Consider the following 19508-nt stretch of genomic DNA (forward strand, 5'->3'; position numbering starts at 1 on the left):
TGTCCATTAAAAACCGACCTTTTTGCAAATATGAAAAAATAAATGAGTTGTGACATTCAATTAAACTCACGCCTCCACCTCCACCGGTAATCACAGCCACTTTAGATAGACAAACACAGGGAGGGTTGAAGGGGTTGGTTGTTTATGAGTATCTATTTGGCCCGGAGATCCATATCATTTGCATAATTATGAGCAGCAGATATGGTTGTCAAGGGAAACAGACTGGTGGGATGTGAGAGAGGAGAGCGAGAGCTGCAATGCTGAGGGGAAACCCTAATCTGGTCTAAATTACCCAAATAAATAGTGAATTAAATCCAAACATCAAGTCAACTATCGTCACAGTTCTTAATACGTTTAGCCTTCAATACACTTCAGCTGTGTCGTTGATTAAAGCTGGTAGTGAACGTGAGGCGTTTATACTGTAAGTCGAGTAAATGAAGCGGCAATCCCTCACTGACGTAACATTCCGGCGCTCACAATGTGGACTGAACAATGCCAACTCTCTGGACTTAATCTGATCAAATGGCAGAGGAAACACAAAATGTAAACAGCTGAAATCCACGCTACATAACTCAGCCTGCCCTCAAGCCAGAAACTCTGCTCCCCATTACAACGGGCTGCATGCCAAGTCATAAAGAACTTAAGTAAATACTGAAGCCTGCCGCAAAACTTCATGACTTTATTGCACAAGCTGTGAATTGTCATCATCTAATGTGTTCGAGGACCACAAATTACATGACACGCTGAAAACCTTAAATACTTGCTTTTATGCGGCCATCTAATAGATAGAGAATAGGGAATCACAGTTTTAAACTAATTAAAATGTGTCCATCCTCTAGTGACTCTACTACAACAACCGACTGGCTGGAAAAGTAATTACTGGCCAAATCAAAGCAATCACACATGTGAACAAGAGGGCAGCAAAGCCTCCCAGGTCGGTTGCTTTAAACCCCAGTTGTTGCGTCATTAATTGGGGGCAAGTTTAGTCTGACAGCCTGCACAAATAATGTGGCTCATGGGTCTCCTTACACAACATCTGCTCCGTGTGTTTGCTGTGCATGTCGAAGGCCCAACAAAGATTAGCATTTAGTATAACACTTAGCTGCTCGTCTAATCTGGCAGGACCGAACAGCGCTTCACTCTCCAACAACTGCAGCTCACACTTCTTTTTAACCAATCTTCTACACACACACGGATGGATTACTGATCAGGCCGACTGGGCACAAAGTGTCAGGCCCCCCTCTGACCGGACTTCACCCTCAGAATGTCATTCAAAGACACACATACTAACCAGGAGAAGACTGGAAATGACCACAGAGAGACACAAAACAACTACATAGAGACTCAAAATGACTACAAAAAGGGGCAAAAGAACCACAGATAGCTTTGAAAATACAAAAAGAATTGTGGTCTTTTAATTATGTAGCACATTTTACCTTGTACAATGTAAAAAAACAGATATTACCCAAGTGTTCTGTGTACCTGCCTTTAGCTCTTTGTATCAGGAAGCTCCCAATCAAGCAACTCCTCCCATCCAATCAGTAGCACCTGAGCCCCCTACTTCCTCCCCCAGTCCTCCTTCCAATATCTGAACGCTTTTATTATACAACCTCTACCCTCTGTCATTGCATTGTGTCACAGTTTTTGTTCATCTATTTCTATACGTGTATTCCATTTACGGCTGTAAAGTACATTTTTTTTTATGCTGCCTTTTTTTTGCCCCATCTTTCCAGAAAAACAAGTGTGAATCTCAATAACATTAACCTCCAGTCTAAATGTGAGGAAGCGAGTGACAGAAGCATGCATGTTCAGAGAATCTCCGTTGGATACAGAAAGGTTAAATGGTGTATCTGGTGTTGAAATGACTTTTTGAATATCCAGTTAGACACTGCCATGCTCCCCGAGGACGTAGCATGTGCACGCAAAGTGTAATGTGTATGTTTTTGTGTACTGTGCTGTGTGGACTCTTGTCCCTGAGCTGTCTCTGTGTCGTCTCTCTCACAATTGTTCGACAATTCTTCAATATGATCTTTCTGCCCGAGTGGACTGACAATTTAGAGACATACTGTAACGTTGCATGTGTGGTGACAGATTATCCAGGCTGTGGGGGGCATTCCTGACTGACTTTGATGCAGATCCAGAGCGACAATTTGACACATTTCTTCTGGGAGAGCTCACGGAACCACAAAAGTCTCAGGATAGAACACAACCAATTTAAATCCAGCCGTCGAGAGGGAGTGTGGCCAGTTTTTGACAGAAGCGGCACTGAGGGTCGAAAGCACCACCGAGGGCCAAGACGTGTGCTGCTGTCTCATAAGCAGCTGCAGGCCTGCCGATGTACACGAATAAATTAACCTTTTTTCTCATTTAATGGCTTCAAATCTGAAGGTGATGACGGTCCGTCTTCATCCACGGGGTGCGGGAGGATTGTTTGTGTGCTGCTGTTCTGCCACTTTTCCATTTTTCCCTCACACGTCATCATGTTAAGGCGGCGAGACGGCGTGAGTCATCCTTCACCGCAGAGCAGAAATCAATGTTCCTCTTTTATTCCTGGCACTGGCGAGGCAGAGTAAGCGTGGTCAATTCCACAGCTCTTGTCGCCATCTTCTTCCGTACGTGCGCGCTGTGTTTTTATATCTATTAGATTCATTTGGATGTTTATAGTTGCACTTATTATGACATGTTACATAAGCGGCCTTCACTGTTAACACAGAGAGTGTAATTTGATGTTCCCATTTCCATGTACCGCATCCCCTACACAGCATGTGCCTTGAAACAAAAGTAAGCTGTGTAGACTGATACCTCTCTGCGTGTGTGTGTGTGTGTGTGTGTGTGAGACGCTGTGTCTCTATAATTGCGCCTCTCCGCATGTGAGCATTGGGTGACAGATAGCTGACAGGCAGCGTGTCCAGCAGCAGGCGATGGGGTGGGGCGGAGCAGGCTCACGTCGTCCTCGTCTCTCTCGTCAATATCGATCCGACTCCATTTAGCTCCTGCCAAAACTCACAGCTCTGCATTGACTCGAGCTTATTACACCTCATTTTAACCCAGCCACACAACAAAGTCAGAACAAAAGCGACCGCCGGCAGGTGGAATTGGCTCGAATGCCTCCGAAAACAAGTGTTTTCATCAGAAGTTACTCAGTCGTCCCTGGAGAACACTGATCTGTTTTCTGTGAGGTGGCTGGGTTGCTTTTAGGCCAAACCCCCAAAGGTGACTCATTCACAGGGAAAAAACACATTAATTTAAGTGACAGCTACTGAGGCTTTAGTTCAATTAAAGGATTAAACCCTTATAAATCATTATCTAAACCTGAAATGCATTAAAAAAAGTGTATTATTTTTTAATGTATAGGCAGAAAACATAACAAATGGCTCATTTGAGAATGTGCAACTGCCCATTACCAAGTCATGTTTTGAACAATGTAGGAGCCTATAGTGAAAAGTGAATTTTAACAGTTTTAATGGAATTACAATTAACACAACATTTGTGTCTGTGTGCACAGCCGTACGTATTATGTCGGGACGTGTGGACCTGTAACCTTAAACAGACTTGTGGCCCTTTGTCACCAGTTGAAAAGTCATTTGTTCGTCTCTTCTTGAATCATTTGAATGGTTTTTACAGCCACAAATTTCACAGTATTTCACAAAAAATACCCTGAGAAAAATAAAAGCCGATACACATTTAATTTCTCTTTCACAAGCTCTTGTAGCTTTATATACAGTCATCATATGTCATATACGGACTCTTGCTATACCATACAGCACCGTGATTGCAAATAGTTGGCTCCAATGGGAATAACACGTCTTGCTCTTGCAGGATCGTTACTAATCTGTAACTACTGAGCTCCATAGACGTGTAATTTGATGCACACTGGGGAGTCAGTATGGTTCTATACAGGGCCATGAAGACAGATTATGTTTTTTATTGAAGATGGTGTTAGAAAGCATTTCTGCCTTATTGGATGCCGAACACAAAACCATAATCCATACACCAACCCATACAATCATGTTCCCGTACACCCGCGCACAGAGGTTATTTCATACACGGCTTCTCAGACAGGGACTGCATCTACAGGCTGAACAGCTGAACGTCAAATGGTTGGACTTGACATGCCGTTCAGGTACCAACTCAACCATCTGGTGTTTACACTCCGCTGCCCTCAACAATATCTGACAATGACACAGTTGTTCCTGCCTCTGCAGTGACAGGGACACCAAGACCCACAGCAGCGCGCTGTCACTGATCTCCTCTACACTTTTTTTTCTCAGCTGCACTGGTCAAAGAAAGCTCTCACTGGTTAAAGGAGCCCTGAGAAATATGGCTGTCACAATGCACAAAATGAGGCTGGTGGAACTCTTCTTCCAAAAAAGAAACGAGCACAGCTGCAAGAAAAAAACAAGAATTACACATAGTTATGCTTAAACAAGTATTTTGCATTCTAATATTATCTCCACGCTACATGTTTGTCTGTCTCTGTAGTATTTGACTTATTTACTTGCCAATATTGTAAAAATCTTATTTTGTTTTAGTTACACAGCACAAAAACAAGCTCAACACCTGTTGAGCTTGTTTTTGTAGGTAAGAAATCCCACTATCAGGTTTTATATATTTTTTTATTTCTCCTCACCTTCATCCACCAATCAGCAGCCATGACCGACAGTCTGCTCCTCTGACCCCCCCCCCGACCTCTTATGAAACAGAATCTGACGTGGGAATCCGCCACTCGGGCTACAATGCAGTCGTAGAAGTATAGAGCAAGATTGACAACCCAATGTGTTTGTGTGAGAAAGGATGAGTCACACTTGCCATTTGAGCTGTGCTCACAAATTAACACAGAACCGATGGAATTGAGGAGAAATGCTGTGTGTATTTGTTTCATAGTCTATGAGTTGTATGTGTCGTGCAGTAGTCAAAAATACATGGTTTACAAGGCAAAATGGGAGAAGAGAAATTGTGTGAATCCTGTTTGCACGTCCCTTATGTTTAGTCCTTCTGGTGCACACAACTCTGTCTAAAAAACAACTTGATATTTGCTAAAACACCCAGGACGAAGCACTGAAAAGAGGATCAAACTGAAAGAGGCCAAAAGTCTGCTCGTGCTCCGTGGAACAGCAAAAAGATTATTTACCTTTGAGAGTGATGTTTGCACTCTGGAGCATGTGTTTTAGCGCTATGACTGAATCAGGTCTTCTCTCTTACTCTCACTGGATGTAGCAGGCTTGTCTGTTCACGTCCTTGACACAGTTAGCTGTCAACACCGCATGCTGCAAATTCCTCCCCTGGACACAGTGTCAGTGTCACACACACACACACACACACACACACACACACACACACACACACACACACACACACACACACACACACACACACACACACACTTCTCTACCTGCCTATATTTCCCTGAAACTACTGGGTCAACGGCCATGCGCGCCCCCTGCTTCGTCTCTGCAGAGGAGCAAAGCGAAATGGGGAGATGAGGACGGAAATAGATGTGGCACGAACATCCCTCAGTTCCTCGCCTCGGACTGTTTTGACTAATGAGTCGGTGTAGCAGAGGGGTTAGTTCCCAAAGGGTGCACAGGGTAACGTCAATGCCCCCTTCTTCTTGCCCTATTTTTATTTTTTTGTGTGCAAGTGTGTGCTCGTCTGAGCGCGTGTTAATGCGTGTGGTCGACATGAAACGCTCACCCTGGGCTGGGTACGGCGAGCTTTTTTCTATTTGGGTCACAATACAAATCTCTAATGGAAGGCTGAAGTGGGTCTAGGGACCAGTACACGGTTTCACAATAATAACAATAGTAACAATCACGAGGAGATGGAGCCCAGAAATTAGAAACAGCAGCACAATAAGCGAAGATGTGACCAAGTTATTGTCAAAACAAGCTTGAGACCACCGGGGCTTGATCCCCATGACACTCTACTCTAGTTTAGTGGCTAACTGACCACGTCGTAGTCGTACTGGGCCGAGGTGTGAATGTGTGTGTCACCTTGTGACTGTGCCGCCGGGTGCATTAGTGCCAAGCGAACACCTACCCTTGAAAAATTAAAGTAAAACAACCTCCTGTTAGAAAGAACAATGATGCACACACACACAGTATCTTAGGCCTTTTAAAGAGGAAGGACAGCTAGAATCTACCCGCACACTGCAGGACAAAAACTAAATGGTACCGTGTGTGTGTACTTGGGTCAGGTGTGTTGGATATGAGTGTAACATGACCACCTCAGTGTCCCTTAACGAGACATGATTTCATCTCATTCGCCCTCCATTTTAACCCCCAGACACCTTGAAAAGTTCCCGGTCAGGTTCCCAGCGAGTAGATTCTTGAGAAACTGAAACGCGGTACAACCAAACTAAAGTAAATATAAAGAACAGACCAGACCAACCAGAATCTAGAACATCCAAATCCTGAAAGATTACCCGTCTCACCTTTGACGCCTAATGCGAAAAAATAAAAGGCATATTCACTTTTGTTATTCCTGGTAAAGAATCAAACATATTCTTTGTTTAGTGCAGTTGAATTAAATGTATCGGATTAAACTGGGTTAACATGGTGAGAGGACGAGATGAGAATTCAACCAGAGAGATTCAGACACAGATCCTGTCTGCCTGTTAACCACAAGATGGCTGCTTTGACAATCTTTCTGCTGCCATCTACTGTACAGGAAAAGGGTCCAATTTCATTTTCACCTGAGGGAGCTTTTTAAGGGATTCAAATGGTCCCCCAACAGGTAAATCTATAGATTTAGACAGTAAATATAGTCCTAGTATTATAGTCATCACATTAAACTGCCACAATGTCCCCAGTGACATTGTGGACGGCATCACTTCCAAAGACAAAGATATTTAAATCAGGGTGCTAAACCCTTTGCCGCCTACTTTTCACCAAAGAGTTTACATGACAATGCTGTGATCTCGATGCTAATCATTCAGCATCCTGATTACTCACCTACCCCCCCACCTCCACCACTCCCCATTTTCCAGTCAAGAAATCCCTTTGAAGTTCCACCCATGAGTGGAAAAATGCTGAAATATTTACACTTTAGTTAGTCACTTCTCTCAACAAAGGATCTCTGCCAGAATTCCTTCTTGTGGGAGCTTAAATTGCTGCTTCCGCTGTTTTGATTCATGTGAAGAACTCTTTTAATCTGATTTCTCCGGGGGGTGCGTCCTGAAGTTCACACCGAAAACACACGTCAGCACAGACAGATAGTCATCGACGGTTGTCCGCTCAGTATTTTTTGCCTTCACGTGGGGTGTGGAGAAGGACTTGAGGATGAAGATTACGCCCTTAATTCCCGTCACACATAGAGTAGCCTGACATTTATCCTTGATGTGTTTTCACACTCTAAGTAGAGCTCGAAACTCACACCAACACAAACACATCCACTCACACACACCAGATTCTTTTAACAGCTCCAATTAGAAGGAGGCTGTGTTCAAAAGTGCCGTCCGAGCCAAATCCCAGCTCTTGGCCGGCCGCCCTCTCTCTTCATGTGGAGCCAAGTGCCCAAACTTCCTCCCATGAGTTATATCTCTGCTGAGCTGGGGACAGACTGCTGAAAAGGGACTCTTTCTGGAAGGAAACTAATGAGGCCTTTCGATCTCTGTGGAGAAGTTTCCTTTGCAAACAACAAATCTGTATTCCCTAATATTTTAGGGACGTGTCTTCTTCGTGCCTCAACGCTATACATGAATGAAACCTCTTGAGAGTTTAGGAGGGAAGTCTCTCTTTTATCAAACTGCCCACTCAAAGACGTATTAGTGTGGAAAATGTTGGAAACCAGTGGTTTAATTAGCGTCCTTAAATGAAATATAAGTGAAGACGTTGTTGCAGTGGAGATTGAGAGAGAAAAAACTATTGTTTCTAATGATCAGCTGGACCCAGAAGTGAGGCAAGTTAATACCTGTACAGCACTACACCAAATACAAGGCGATCGATGCTGTGGCAGCCCACAGGAGTGTCCATTAATCAGCCAGCAGCTGTCCTGTCCAAGTCTCTCCCCACACACACACACAGTGCACCTTTCGCTGTAATTGCTGACCATCACACTTGGCAGTTGGACCACAGGGTGAGCTTTTTTAGATTGACGTGTGCTGAATCCCGGCAGCAAACAGTGGATCCGGGCCCCGGCAGCAATAAGAGAGAAGGGGGAAGTCGGTGCGTCACCACAGAGCAACAACTGTGGCCATTTATCAGAATTATCAGCCTCTGAATCAGACGGGCCGAGATTGAAAGAGAATCGAGATAACCGCGCCGCAGCTTTTCCCCCTGGTGAGTTTCTTTCCCTTAAAAAGACATGGAACTTTTAGTGTGCTGCGTTATTGGCTCCTCAACAGTTTCTCCATTAAAACCCCCTCGTATCAGATGTAGATTAGCTAAACGTCGGGACGGTAAATCACAATTCAAACAGGAACTGCTTTTGAGCTTCAGTTGTCTCACGTGTAACCTGAGACGTTTGGTGCCACGAGACTGTAAAAAGTACCAGTGTGCAAACTTCCTGGTGAAATTACATGATCTAAAAATGGACCACCAATAATCAACACCTCTCCCTGTGGCACCAACTGAGTGACCTGCAGGGGCGCTCCAGGTTTGTTGGACACTACTGCCACCATGTGGTGGCTTTAAATACTGTACATCCATAATACTCTAAACACCACTTGGTGTGTGACTGATATTTCAAGATCATTTTTTTTTGCATTTCATCTTCCTTAAATTGTGTGTGTGTAGTAGTGTGACGTCATGCTTCTGAGGGTTCAGCCACCAGCTATTTGTGGGGAAGGTCTGTTGTAGTCAGATTCTGGACATAATTCACATGGAGCTGCAGGTTTTTATTCATTAGTACCCGCTGCAGATATTTTCACGTAATCCAATTTAACATGTTATGCTGTGAGAGACTATGCCGGAATTATGAAATTGCCTTTAAGGCCATGTAGTATCAGGTTTCAGGGCAAATACCATTCAGAAGTGCATACCCCTTTTTCAAATTTGCATATTGAACTCATCTTATATAACAGTTTTATTATTAAAATATATTTGTATACATTGTGTGTAGCATTGAGGGCTACAACTGTATTGCATAATGCAACCATAGTAGTATGGCTTAACCTTTATTGATTTTAGTCTGCCCTCAACTGAATGTAATCAAATGAGTCATAGGCTAACCAACATTGTCCTTTTTGGAAATATAAAGCTAAAAAAAAAAAAAAAAAAAAAAAAAACGAGTGTTGTGTCTACTTACAACGTGTCTATTTAAAAACTGTTTCCAGTGTAACATGTGGAGACAGCAGGGAAACTGCATCAGGAGTTCACCTTGAAAAGATGAACTATCGCTGTACACTCAGTACATAGTGAAGCTGGATATATGAACCACCTACATGTGTAACCATCGACGCAGGTTTATGCTTCTAAACGATACTTACGTGGCATTTTTTTAATCATGTACACAATCAAGAAATTAGAAAAAACAATTCACAGTCACTTGTTTCTCATATAACAAATATATTTATTGAACATAGTTATCTAAACTCAGGATTCATCATAGTTTGTTATTAAACAATTGTCATTACATTAAACGACGAGTATTTCACCAGGATCATCTCTCTCACACACACACCTTATTTGGACTTTAATCTTCTTGGGAACAGTCAAGATAACCAATGGGCATTAAATGTCACCTTGCGTCAGTCACGTGAAGACAGACCTCGGTCTCCCGCTCGTCTCTCACAGCGGAGTCATGTGTCCCGGCAGGTTGACCTGGAAAACGCTCAGACAACAGTAACTGTGGAAAGCACTTTCAGCCCCAACATTGCAATCACAGTGTACTACGGTTGCCGTGAATGACAAATGCAGTGCAACAATACCTGCCCGGGTTTTTACCTGGATTTCACAATCCCGTGGCCAGGCGCGAGAGCTGAGGGTGCGTTTGATTCGTTCCTCGGGGCGGCGCCAAGCAGGGCTCAGGAGCGCTCCCTACTGGGTAGGGGGGGCGGGCACCATCCAGTGCGCCGCTGTGAGAAATAAAGCCCAACCATGAAATTATGCGACATAGCAATCCAATAACATGGGCTTATTAAAGAACACATCAGAACAAGTACAGTCACAAGCATTTACAATGAAATGTCACACCTTGTTCTTTGCCCTTTATGGTAAAGTCACAGCTGGAAAAGGAGGCCAGACCAGTTACACAAGGCCGCGCAGACCGGTTCATTCCGGTTGCCAATACAGGTCAAACACTTCCTCAAAGTCCCTCTGTTGAAAGGCGAGGCAGCCGTCGTGATCGGGGTCCTGTGGCGCATGCATCGTGGGTGAAAGAGATTCAACTGGAACACAGTGGACGTCGTCTGTAGTCATGTCTTCGTACACGTTACCCATCAGGTACTGCGTGGTGTTTTCCGGCGCCATTGCGCCCGACGGTTGGCGGCGCGTACAGGCCGCAGCGGGACTCGCCTCATCCACGGACTCCCCTTTGTCCTTCTTCCCGATGCCTCCCAGCAGTTTGGCGAGTTTAACCAGCTGTGGCCGCCTCTGTTCCCGGCGGAGGTACTTTCGGATGGTCCTCACCGCGCCGGCCCGACACTGCTTCAAGGCCTCGTCCTCCTCCGTGAAGACGCGGGACAGTTTCCACCTCAACTTCGATCCGGGTTTCATGGTTTTACGCAGACAGTCGGTTCTTATGTACTTCGATCTGGTGTCCATTGCTTCTAGACACATCTCCGACCAAAAAAATAGCAGCAGAGGAAAAATGTCGACTGAGTGACTTGGCGGCTTTCGTTTATCCTCTCTGGAGAGCGCGTTAAAATAGTCTTCTTCGGAGTTTAAAAATGTAAAAACTAGTGAGGATAGACTCTTCTAACAAACTGTACTCTCTTTTAATGTCAAAAGCAAAAAATTTGAATATGTATTCACTAAAAACCAGGAGCTTCGACTCTACGTCTTACTCAACGATCGTCTTTATCAACTACACTACAACGGAGGGCACACGTTGCAATTTATGCGATAAAACACCCACAATCCTTTGCTCCCCGAAACTAACAGTGCAGCTGCATTGTGGTGCTGCCACCTAGTGGTGTGGAATGAGACATGCGAAACCCGGACTGATACCTCAACAAGGAGACCAAGAGTGCTCAAAACTGAATAAAATAAATGAGACTTTATGAAATAAATAAACATGTGAATAAATGGAGACACATATATAATATGAGAATGACATTATCCAGTAGTTTAATTCAAAATGGTCTCTTTTCAAACCCTTTTGTCACGTAACTGGCTCTGCCCTGTTTGTCTTGTTTGACTGAAAGGGATGTGACCTGCACTAAACTTTTTTTATGCATTTTTATTTCATTTATTTTGAGCACTTTGGGTTTGCATACTCCTACAATATATAGTTGCTGCTATTTATACCCAACAAGGTCAATATCAAATAAATGAGACATCTATCCATCTATCTATCGATATTTTAATTTATTCTCTATGTGGTCTCTTTTTTTATTAACTCAAGAACATAATACAGAACATAATATCAATCCATCCGCACCAGAACAAAACAACACAATCTCTACATCTCACAAGAATATAACAGTGATGTGATTGAAGAGGCACCCCAATGAGCTCACAGCAAGTGTAGTTATGTACAGAAATATTAAAGTGATTTTTCAACAGTTGCCAGAAATGATATGCCTGTGTGCCACTGGATGGCAGACTCCAACATGAAATGCATCTTGTACACAATGATTAAAATATGTTATGTATACCACCAGAGGGCAGCATGTAGAAAACAGAGTGGACATGCTGGTACAAGTATGTCATATACTCTCATGTGAATATCTGCTTCCTTCATGTCTTTGAACAAATTATATCCTGCACTCATCCAGTGTGTGTGTGTCTGTATTGTTGTTCTGTTGCAAGCAAATTTGACCAGCCGTTATTTATTTGGAAAAGCTATTTTCAGCTGAGCTTTTAACATTACCAGCTGATTTTCTTTGTAACAAGCATCCAGTGTGTTAAGCATGCACATGATGGCAACTTGACATAATACCAAAAGAAGGCACTGCAGGCAAAAGTTAGTACTCCGAACAGCTATTCACAGAACTGGACTACAGAAACGGCGTGTATTGCAGGGCATAGATAGTTATGCCCAGTATTATAGTACAGTATTATAAATAAAAGTGTAATTAAGTGTGTTAGCATAGGACAAGGAATAAACAGTGAGTTTGGCAAATGTTTGCCTGGAGTTGCTGTGGTGTAAACAGGCCTGCTGGGCCTTGCGGTATATAAGGTTATGATTTGACCTATCCTTGTTCAGTGACGGGGTTTCGCAAACGGTCAACTGCTGATGATATCTTGAGCAAGATGCTGAATACTTCTCACTGTTGTTCCAAAGCCAAACCATGTGCTCAGAAGAGGGCAAACAGCCCAAAGATGAAAATGATCAGAGTATATTTCTCCGAGCTCCCCCAACGCAACACACACTCAGTCGCATTTCTGGTCTGGACATCTCATCACCCTCGATCCTTCAGACTAGACAGAGGAGGAGTCGCCTTTCTTCCCCAGTCTCTGACCCCAAACTGTACCCTACTGTTCAGCCACTTTGTTGTCAGGTTCTGGAAAAACAATCGTGCTTGGAATTGTTTTTGTAAAAAAACGCCTGAAACCAATCTGTAGTTCTACATCTTGCCCCACCTCCGCCTCACCTGCGTTTGTTTTTTCTCACCTGCTATCTCGATGATTTCACCATAATCTAAACACGGTTGCATAAGGATCTCAAAACCGCAGGGACACTTGCACTCCTGAGCAGATTTAATTTCACAGAGACGTAATGAGCGCTGCAATTTCTCTGGATTCTGCGTTAATCATTCGCACTGGGGCATGAATTAGTGCTGAGGCTGTCGTGGTCTGTGGTCTAGATCAGCAGCTGAGAGGTTGAGTTGTGATGGGACTTTAATGTGCCTTCCACAATGTGGTTAAGCAATCAATTAGACGAGTGTAAAACCAGTGGCTGCTTTTTCACATAATAAATGGCATTGCTCGAGGTTTATGCAGCGGCTTTCAAAACGCGTTAAACTCAAGTTCTTAACAAGATGACTGTGATTACTTTCAGTCATTTTAAATAGCTTTAAGTAATTTTAGACCACAGGGGAAAGAAAAACATATTGTTCCCACAAAATACATCCCTGATATACCGCAAGTTGTTATGGCTAAACGGTCACCTCTCCGGCTGACATTTTTACTGGTCTGGCTCTGGCTTGATCCACAAACTCCCACAATGCTTTAACGTCTTCACCGCCCACTGATTTACTTTGTCTCATTGCTATTGTGTGTTGGACAGTGAGTGTAAACTTTGGCATCTCTGAGCCTGTGTGCTGGTATTATGTGGGTTGGGCGGGGATAAAAGCTGTAACTGTCCAGTCATGACAGAAACTAGCTAATGTCTGCATGCAGCTGCAGTGTTGGGCGTTATTTGTCAGGGAGGTTGTAGTGTCAGCGGCACTCTCAGATTACACAAAGTCATTTGATTCATCGTTAATGTTAATATCACTTGATAGTCAGTGGAAACCTGGCGTCTCTGAGCTTGTTTGCTGGAAGTCTTTTCATTGGGTGAATGAAAGCTGTAAGACTTAAGAGTACATCATGACAGGAACTACTGATTTTTGGCCACTTGGGCGCTGCATAAACATAAACTTTTTAAGTTGATATGGAAGACGTGTTAGCAAACAGTTGCCGGTTTACTCATCTTACATACATGGAGCGACAATAAGATTAATTTAAAGTCGTGTTTCACAATAATAAAACACAGGAGCATTGGGCGAAACAAGTGGCGAAACATTTACATTTAGTTCAGAACTGGAATATAAGGACAACCTTTGAGAAAAATAATACAATTTCTGAAATCCACAGGGAAATAAAGCTGACAAATTAGGATAATGCAACATCAACATTGGAAGAAGCAAACTAATCTTTTCTATTTACTGCAGATACTGAACACAAAAATTGACAGAGAGCTGTAGCTGTAGCTGTTTTTGGACAGTGTTTGTAGGTCTTAGTGTGTGTGTGCGTGTGTGTGTGTGTGTGTGTGTGTGTGTGTGTGAGAGCTGGGCACAGTTCAAGTTTCCTCCGCAGTGCAGTGGCTCTGTTGAGAGAGGGAGAGAGAGAGACAGAGTGAGAAGGACAGACGAGCTGAAAGAGAGAGATGACGCTTGCGTAAATCGCCTAACTGCACACCCTAAACACACATCACTCACTGCACACACAGACACACACACACACACACACACACACACACACACACACTCAAATCACCAGCAGCTTTATCAAGCATACATTTGTATCATTTGATGCGACTTTGCATGTGTGTGTCCAAGACACTGAGCTGTGTCCGCTGACTGTTCACGCTCCCGAATTCAACTGGACATTTTGACACTTTCTTGGTACAGATGCAGTCCCACACAGTACAAATGCCACAAAATAAATCTGATCTCCCTGTTGCTCATTTACGAGCAGCTTCATTTCCAGAGGACAGATGTCCTCACTCGTCTCAGGTAGCCCACGGCTGTCCTGTTCATCTACAGACTAGAGAGGTCAACTGAATATCATAATGAATGATTTATGGGATATGCTATAGCCTGGAAGCCTGAGCATTTTTCATCTGTGTGTGTGTGTGTTTGTGCATGGGGCAGAACAAGATATGAAACAAGCTACATCATCATGGCACATAAGCTGACAAATGATTTAAATGATTGTGATTGAAGGTAAGATGAAATATAATGTCATCAAGTTAAATTCCCGGGCAGTGTTTGATTGATCACTGCATCATTTGCTTCGTGTGGCCCGAGACGAGTGTGTATGGTTTCAATAAATACAACGCGTTCTCCCCCTGTAGCAGAAGCAGAATGATAAAGTGTGAAGCCAGACCTGTCCTCAGCTCTGACTCTGAATAAACAGAGAAGACTGGATAAACATTTGGAAGCGGTGACATAACACAGTCACCTGAAGCTATAAGCAGCGTTTACTCGTCCAGATGCTTCTCTGGCTTTGCTTCTTGTTTTGTTCAGAGGAACTATGAATCCTTAAGACTTCCGTGACTCCGGATTAACTGTAATTGTAACATCATTTAGCACCGTCAACAGCTCGTTAGCGCAAATTAACACGTGTTAGCGCGCTAACACGCTATACTGAAGGTTGAACGTGCTAAACGCTGCTAAACACCAGCATGTTAGCATTGTCAATGTGAACATACTAGCATGCAGATGTTAGCATTTCGCTCAAAGCGCCATTATACAGCCTTAAAGAGCTGCTATGATAAAATATTATTTATCATTGAATTGTATCATTAAAGTGTTTTTAAGTTCTGAAGGTTTGAACTGTAGATGCATGTTTTATGTATTTGCAAGGCACACAAGCCAAGGGGTAGAATGGAGATTGCTTACTGTTCATCATGCTGAAAATTGGATTTGCAGATTTACAGTCTAAAGAAAGACTTTATCCCCGAGTCTTTGTGCTATGCTTGATTAAATGAATGCACATGTGCTTTCTGACATCATAGACCATACATATAGCATATTCATTTGTGAAGAGAGACCTTTCATTTCATATTTGCTACAGTTTCACTGAAGATCTGTCTCTTAAGTGAGATATGTTTGAAATGTTGTGACCTAAGCATGACTCATCAGAAACATAACAGTTTGCAGAAGGCAAAAACGGAACCAGCGCCTTGTAGAAACAACACCTCGGTATAACAAGAAATAACACCTTTGAGATGGAAGGTACCTAGATGCAGCGAAACGCGCTGGACATGGTCTCTAAGTGTATAAATACTCTGTACGTGCACCTGTTCTTTGAAGTCACTTCCACAGACTCTGCAATACGTATCTGTGAAACTGTTCTCCGCTTGCGCAAGCTAATAAATTGACTCTTACTACTTTGAGTATTCATCAGACTCTGTTTATTTAAACAACTCTTATCCCGCATCTGCATAGAAATATTCCACAACATTTAATCGTCTCCTTTATGATTTTGTCTGAACAGACTTGATCTCGTGTTGTCGGTATTATATTTACAGTATTGTGCCAGAACCAACCGACCAGCATCTAATGAAAAAGGCCTTTCTGAGGTTTGGTACTTGTTGCCATGCCAACAGAAAAATATCTCCATCTTTCATTGTGGAAGCAGAAGAACATCATCAGCACCCTTTATGTGTGATTTACTCCACCACATCACACATGGAAGCGTGTGTGTGTGTGTGTGTTCACACATTGCAGTTTTGTTCCATTCACCCCAGCATGTCTCTTTTTGGCCGTAGCACTGCCCACCTGCTGCACCAAATGCATGCTGGGATCTCTCAACCGGACAGATTGAGCAGATGATCAGCTCCGGCGGTGGGTTTCTGTGTGTATCTGCAAACGTGCCAAAATGCGCTTCATGGGTTTGGAGGAAGCTTCTAACTCTGCGAATAGGAAATCTGGGTAATAGTGCACTATTGTACATTCTGTTCCTGTGTCTGTGGCAGCGTGTACAGACTCAAATCAGGCGCCTCTGTGCGTGTGTGTGTGTGTGTGTGTGTGTGTGTGTGTGTGTGTGTGTGTGTGTGTGTTTTTTGCTGGTGTGAGACGAATGCAGTCTCCCTCAGTGTTCACCTTACTCTGCTGTGACCCTGGCTCTAGCGGGATGTGTCTAATGAGAGCTATAAATATCCTGGAACAGACCTGGCTGGCATTCGCAGGACCAAAACCTCTGCACACAAACACACACACACACACACACATAAAGGCATGCACTTATTCCCATCGCTCCTCCCACAGAGGATGACAAGAAAGAGAAAGGGAGAGAGAGGGAGAAACAAATAAATAACGAACAAAGCTCTTCAGCACAGTCAGAGGCAGATCCCCCCCGCCTGCTCTCCCACTCGTCTTTCCACCCACTTGCCATTATTCTCCAAACTGTGTCCTTCCAGCTCCAACATTATGAGTCACGGCTGCTTGTGTGGGAGTAAATATATTCCCCTCAATACCGGCGATAGCATCAACAACTGTAAATTAAAGATGGGGAGGAAGGAGGCTTGGTGGAAAAAAGATGGTGCTGACAGATTAATCAATCAAGGCTGTTCATATATAGTGTGTGCACACATGCTATACCAACACGATACACACTTTCAAAGAGCGTCATTTCCTTTGGAAGGACTTTGCTCTCTGCAGATGGTTGTTGCTGAGCTCTGGGGTTACAAACAATAGCCAGCTCTGTAATGTTTGAGAAGCCCCAAACTCACTGAGCCTACCACTTTCACCAGATTAAACCACTAGTGACCCTCTCCAAAAAAACTTAAAGTATTCTATATGGGTTTGATACAAAATGTAAGTATTGTATATAGACACAAACACACAGATGAAGCGCGAGCTTCGCGGCAACTACGCTTTGTTATTGTACACGCAATCAAATATTTGCGAGTAAAAAGCCAGGACTTTATCAATATATCTGTAACATGTTAGCAAAAGTGAAACCAAATTCAGTCGGCAACCACGGCTATGCTTACACAAGCACAGCAAGAACGATCGGCCAAAAGCCGTTTATCGTAAACTCCTCTGCTGGCTGAGATAAAGCAGAGGACAGGAGGGGAGAGGACAGGAGGGGAGAGGACAGGAGGGGAGAGGACAGGAGGGAAGAGGACAGGAAGGGAGAAGACTGATGCAGACGTAGCGTAGGGTCAATTCTCTTTCTTCCTCTCTCTCTCTGAGAGTGCTGCACATTGATTTGCCAGTAAAGATCTGTACGCCAGCAGCTGTATTTCGTCATCTTCCATCCAATTACCAATGCTTTTAAGCACATTGATTTTTTTTTTTTCTGTCTGCCGAAGGTCATACGGATCCTTAATTGAATTAGCAATTCTCATTCCCAGATGAGAATCTGTCCAGCTTTTGCCCACAGCTGGCACCAAGCCAGGTAGTTTACTCAGATAACGTTGTCTCTTACTTGATGAGGTTGCGATAAAAGCACAAACCAGACATTTGGACCAGAATAAACGCTGGACTGAGCCCAACAGAGTAACAAAAAGTGTCAAAAAAGAATAGTAAGAAAGAAGAAGTGATAATTATCAGTGGGTTTGTCACTGTTTTTCACATGCACAACAAAGACATTTGTCCACATGAGAATACGGATTATAGCATCTTTAACTGGTTCATTTGTGTTTGTGCAAAGTTACCTTTTCAGCCCCCGCTTGGTTTGAATTATTACCCCAGAATCACAATCTGCTAAATCAGCTCCTGAAGCCTTTTAAATCTCATCTCCTTCCAGTCAATTCAAATAGACCACATGGGCCATCTCCAAATTACCCTCCGTTCTGTGGAACTCATCCCAGGGGCTTCCTGCTTTCCCTCCTGTTGGCTATGTGATACATTATGTATTGGATGGAGGGGAAAATGGCATTCAACCAGGGAGAGAGCTATGACAGAGATAACAGATGATACCACTTTTCTTTCTCTCTATTTTTTTTAGCTCTCATTTGTTATATGGAGACGTACAAGACGTGAGCCGCTGACCCACCAGTAATTAAACAAACACTGGGGAAAGACAAGGGTACTGAAGTGAGCCTCTCAACTGTGTGATCCCAGCTTGAACTAATCTATTTGTATTTATTTTCTGTATTTGTCAAACAAAACATATTTTGTTATTTTATTCTCACAACAGTCAGGCCTTATAATATTTGAATAAAAAAACAGACTCACTCCCTACCCTCCCTCCCTTGGATTTATCTAACAAGCCTCGATTGCTTCTCACACTCAGCCCGCTTAAAAATACGAGCACTGTGAAGACGGTGCACTTAACAGAGTAGCCCTACAAGCATTTTCCAACTCCCTCCATTCACTAATTGAAACATTCCTGTGCACTACTGACCTCCCACAAGTCTCCCGTATTATTCCTCCATAATTTCAACACTAGGGAGGGAGTTACCAGAGACGGCCAATCGCACAGCTTTTAGGAGTGCAGCCCCATACCCTAATTGGCCCAGTGGGCTCTGCTACTGAATGTAATGAGAGCTGACATTGGGCACCGGTGGGGAAACATTTTTGCGTTTGCATTTCCCAACGGCCTCTCTCCGTGGGTTTGTTTCCCCACCCTATGCCTGCAGCGCATTTACAGGATGCCAGAGAGCTGCCCAGGCAAGGCCATGTGTCTGACATATCAACGGAGAAAATTACATATAGTTGAGGGAGCATGAAAAATGGAAAGAAAGAAAAGTCATTAAAAGGAAACCATTTATTTGATTCTTTCCAATGTTCGATGGCCATTACAGACTGTACAATATTAGGTGCATTTTCTTAACAACAGCAACATGTGCATTCTATAAATGTGTTCATATAAATGCACTGTGACATCATCTTTTTTATGTTCAAAATGTGTTGAGTGACAGTTGAATTGCCATTATGTCCCTTTGCAGCAGCATTTATCACACCGCTATGCTGCTGCCAAATGCATTTCCGACAGGCACCTCATAAAACATGAAGTGTAGATGCT

General features: G+C 43.3%; 1 protein-coding gene across 1 annotated transcript; it reads right to left on the reverse strand.

Moving 5' to 3' along the window:
• Positions 1–9486: 9486 nt before the first annotated feature.
• Positions 9487–10980, reverse strand: LOC306714132 (uncharacterized protein). Its single transcript, XM_079184083.1, has 2 exons — positions 10134–10980; positions 9487–10015 (listed from the first exon to the last, which is right to left on the reverse strand). Exon 1 carries the CDS (start codon positions 10716–10718, stop codon positions 10212–10214), a length of 507 nt encoding a protein of 168 aa, XP_079040209.1. The 5' UTR covers positions 10719–10980; the 3' UTR covers positions 9487–10015; positions 10134–10211.
• Between the last annotated feature and the right edge of the window lie 8528 nt (positions 10981–19508).

This window comes from Pholis gunnellus, assembly GCF_910591455.1.
Source record: "Pholis gunnellus genome assembly, chromosome: 22".
NCBI lineage: Eukaryota > Metazoa > Chordata > Actinopteri > Perciformes > Pholidae > Pholis > Pholis gunnellus.

What these genes read in the sequence shown, in the direction of transcription:
- LOC306714132 (XM_079184083.1), bottom strand. Translation starts at nt 10,718, where the DNA reads ATGTGTCTAGAAGCAATGGACACCAGATCGAAGTACATAAGAACCGAC.